At 37.0% G+C, this 4,434-nt stretch overlaps 1 protein-coding gene across 1 annotated transcript; it reads left to right on the top strand.

Annotated features, from left to right (window-relative positions):
• Nucleotides 1-325: 325 nt before the first annotated feature.
• On the top strand, nucleotides 326-3,879 carry LOC111989485 (putative glycerol-3-phosphate transporter 1). The gene is given in 6 exon segments (XM_024021268.2): nucleotides 326-483; nucleotides 1,607-1,942; nucleotides 1,945-1,980; nucleotides 1,983-2,033; nucleotides 2,036-2,674; nucleotides 3,031-3,879. Coding segments are annotated over 5 exon segments (1,551 nt in total). The 5' UTR covers nucleotides 326-483; nucleotides 1,607-1,683; the 3' UTR covers nucleotides 3,597-3,879.
• The last annotated feature ends 555 nt before the right edge of the window (nucleotides 3,880-4,434 follow it).

Below are 4,434 nucleotides of genomic sequence, written 5' to 3' on the forward strand. Positions count from 1 at the left end.
TGCAATGACTACTACGGATGCTCTAAGATGATCTACTGCTCATGAAAGGTTGTACAATTTTTAACCTTATTTTTACCCGATAAATAAAATAAATTAATAGATACAAGTTCTAACTACAATGAATTTTTTTTTTTGGATAAACACTACAATGAGGGTTGTTTTTGTCATTTAGACAAATTCAATGGCAGTATCGTAATACAAAAAAGCAGTTTACGCGAAAAGCATCAAAAGTAAGTGAGTGGGCATTATAGTAATTTAATAAAATATCATTACTGACATAAGAATCCTCAACTTTTGCTACTACTGCGTTCGAAACGAAGCCTTTATAAACGGAAGTGTGTTCTGTTCGTTAAAGCAAAACCAGAACCATAACCAAAACCAAAGACATAGTGAGAGAGAGTGTGTGTTTTTTATTTGTGTATTTTAGAGAGAGAAAGTGAAAGCAAGGAATCCCAGTTAGCTAAGCTAAAGCTAAACTCAAGGGTAAGTTTACAGAGTAATATAAATTTCTCATATTTGTTTTGGTATCTGGGCAAGTTTTGGTTTTTTAAATTTCTTTGACCATTTAGGGGTGTTTGGTACCTGCACTAACATGTGTTTTGTTGTTTGAAATCATACGTTGAAATACGTATGAGTGAAAAAATGTATGAAAATTCGTGTAAGGTTGCCATGAGTTTGAGTTGGTGTACCAGATGGGCCTTAGTTTCCTGTCAATTTTTCTTAGTTAATTTCATAGTATTTTTTTGGGTGTTGAGAAATGGGTTTTGTCTAGGAATGATCCTTCAAGGAAGGAATTTGATAAAATGGTATTTTTTTTCAAACATACATTTGACTTGTAATTTTTTTTTTTTTTTTTTGGTGACTTTTTGATCGTTTCAATCTTTTTAGCTATAAAAAAGAAACTTTTTTTTTTGTTGGTGATGAGGAGGTTGATTTTGTCAAAGATTTAGCTTTGAGAAGTTAAATTTAAAAATTGGGTAAATGTAAGGATCACTTTTGGTTTGAAAAATGGTGAATTTTTCTCTGATTGTTGAAAGGTGTTTTTTTTTTTTTGGTCTGTAAGAGTTTGGTTTAAGGATTTGTTTCGAAGTATGGATTTCTTTTCCTTTTCAATCTGGTATGTGATTTTGTATGTATGAAAGAACTGAAATTAAAGTAAAGTAGAGGATTCAACCTGAAAGATGGTTTTTAGCTTGTAGTTCAGAAGCACCTTTTGCCATTGGCGTTCCACCAGCTTATTGAACCATTAAGTTCAGAATCAAACTTTCGGTAAAATGTTTGGGACTTACGTCCAAGCAAGTTAGGGAGCTGGTTTTAAAATATTGCTGGATAAAAAAAATGGTGCTTTTTAAAGAAAGTTTGAAAATTGTAAATTGAATATGTCAGAACAAGTGAAATAGAAGTCAAATTGAACATGTCCCCAACTCATTGTATAGGAATTTGAAGTTCTTATTGTCAATCTGTTTTTTATTGTATGATATATGACAGTAGTTGATTACCTCAGCTGAATTTTGTGATAGATTTGGTGCAGAAATAGGCAAATAGATCTCAGTTTCTTCTTTAAATTCAGTCTCATGTCTCCTTTTTTTTATTATCTTATTTTCAGATTGCGGATTGTGGAGCCTATAATAGGAAGTTAAACTTCTTCTTCCTCTTTATCCCCTTCAGATTGAGAATAGATAAATGGGTTCATTGTCAGAACCAACACCTGAGAGCAACTATAGCAAGCCCCCTGGAATCAGATTCTTGGAGTACATCAAGGGAACCAAACTTTCCTACAAAACCCACCAAGCAATTGTTTTGATTGTAACATTTTTAGCATATGCAAGTTACCATGCCACTAGAAAAACCACAAGCATTGTTAAGAGTACCCTTGATCCAGAATCATCATATGTGGGATTGAAGTTCACCCCATGGAGGACATCTTACCTGAGGAACCAGCTAAACTTTCATGGAAAGCTGGGGATGGCTGGGCTCCATTTAAGGACCAGATGGTACAGCATTGCTTGGAGAACTCGACGTTGCTTTCTTGGGGTTTATGCTCTGGGAATGTACTTCTCAGGTCAATTGGGTGATAGATTGGATTTAAGGATCTTCTTAACTGTGGGAATGGTGGGAACCGGTTTGTTTACTTCACTCTTTGGTGTTGGATATTTTGGAAACATTCATTCTTTTTGGTATTTGGTAGTTCAAATGGTTGCTGGTTTGTTCCAATCAACTGGATGGCCTTCAGTGGTTGCAGTGGTTGGTAACTGGTTTGGGAAGAGCAAGAGAGGGCTAATTATGGGTATATGGAATGCTCACACTTCCATTGGAAACATGACAGGTTCTTTGATTGCGTCTGCTCTATTGAGCTATGGATGGGGTTGGTCCTTTGTTGTGCCTGGTCTCATGATTGTATTCATTGGCTTGGTGGTTTTTCTTATATTGCCTGTTAATCCTGAGTCTGTTGGAACTGATAAAGAAAATGATGAATTGCATTCTCCTAAGAAAATTGGCGAGGGAGTAACAGAACCTTTGTTAAATTCAGAGACAGTGGTTAAGGAGAAAGCTGTGGGGTTCATAACAGCATGGAAAATTCCAGGAGTTGCTCCTTTTGCTCTTTGCCTTTTCTTTGCCAAATTGGTTGCTTATACATTTCTCTACTGGCTTCCATTCTACACTACCCACACAGGTATATTAGCTTTTTTGCTTTTTTGTTCCTATGATTTGGTTAAATTTGCGTTCATTTTTAGTTGCAGCTATAAGATGGTAAAAAAGAGATGAGAAAGGATATTATGAGTTACTGGACTAAATGAGTCTTCTATGAATTAGCTTGAACACACGATTCTCATAGTTTTAAATCTCAACTATACTCAATAACTTCGTGACAAGTTATTGGACTAAATGAGTCTTCTATGAATTAGCTTAGACACTTGTCTCTCCTAGTTTTGAATCTCAACCATAGCCAACAACTTCTTCACAAAATTTGTTATTGGCATCCAAAGTAACGCCTTGATCAATTCTCATTTCTGTTTTTTCATTTTGCAGCTATTGATGGAAAGTATTTATCTAGCACCACAGCTGGAAACTTGTCTACATTGTTTGATGTTGGTGGTGTGCTTGGAGGAATCCTAGCTGGTCACATTTCTGATCGCTTAGGTGCCAGAGCCATAACAGCTGCAAGTTTCATGTACTGTGCTATTCCTGCTCTCTTCTTCTATCGAAGCTATGGACATGTTTCCTTGACTGTAAATATCATTCTCATGTTCATCACCGGCATGTTTGTTAATGGGCCATATGCTCTTATAACAACAGCAGTTTCAGCTGACTTGGGAACCCATAGTTCACTGGAAGGGAACTCCCGGGCACTGGCAACTGTAACGGCAATTATAGATGGCACGGGCTCTGTTGGGGCTGCGATAGGGCCTTTAATAACAGGTTATATTTCCTCTACAAGCTGGAGTGCAGTTTTCACAATGTTGATGGCAGCAGCTCTAATTGCAGGGCTGCTTCTAACTAGACTAGTTGTGGCCGAGGTGGCTGCAAAGATAGAGGAATCAAGATCACAAGGGGGGTCTGCATCAAGATTTCCAGTACAAGCACTTGAAGTGTGAGTTTTTGGAGGGCTTATAGTGCTACTACTTGTGTTGTACATGTGTGACTTATACATAAGCTCCAGTTCACAGCCTCTGGTGAGTCTGGTCACTATATTGAAATGAGGATCCGTGTGTTATGGTTAAAGAGAGTAGAGGATATTTTTTAACCTTCTCCATCATTTGGTTTGGTGGGGGTCCAAAATGTGGAGAGTTGAGGCATCCATTGTACATTATTTGTATCACTATCAAATAAATCATATATATATATAGCATCATCCAGAAGGATGACCAATTACAATCTGTACCATTTTCTCTCAACGGGTTTGCCTTGTTTAGAGCTGCATCTTTTGAACAACTTATGTTCAATAGTGTTTGTGCTTGGCTTCTTTACTTGGTTTCAGTCACTAGGGGAGTTAGATTCATCTCAATTTTCAGGGAAGATGCTACAGTATAGAACAGGGTAGGCTAATTGGCTTTGTTGCTCTAGTGAATTGAGCTCATAAGTTGAATTGTAATCAAGAATGTGAATTTCAGTTGTTTGTCATCAAAATCCTTTGTATCCAGTACAAACACAAATATTTACAGATCCAGAGAGACTAAAAAAGTTGACACCAAGTGTTCTGGCTTGGGAGTTGAGATATAAAAAGAAGTGCCTAAAATGATGATGCACTTCCTTTCCCACTAGACAAAGGTCTGAAAAGAATTCCCGCCTCATTTATCAGTCTAAAAAAGGTGCAACAACTTTAGCCCTTGAAAGTAAAAAATGGTCCCCACATAAGGTTACATGCTTCAAGATCAGGTGACCAAAAAGTATTAGGACGTTTGTGAGCCCAACAATGGCACTGACTCGTGTAAC

The sequence above is a fragment of the Quercus suber genome, unplaced genomic scaffold, assembly GCF_002906115.3.
Source record: "Quercus suber isolate HL8 unplaced genomic scaffold, Cork oak 2.0 scaffold_544, whole genome shotgun sequence".
In the NCBI taxonomy this organism is placed as follows: domain Eukaryota; kingdom Viridiplantae; phylum Streptophyta; class Magnoliopsida; order Fagales; family Fagaceae; genus Quercus; species Quercus suber.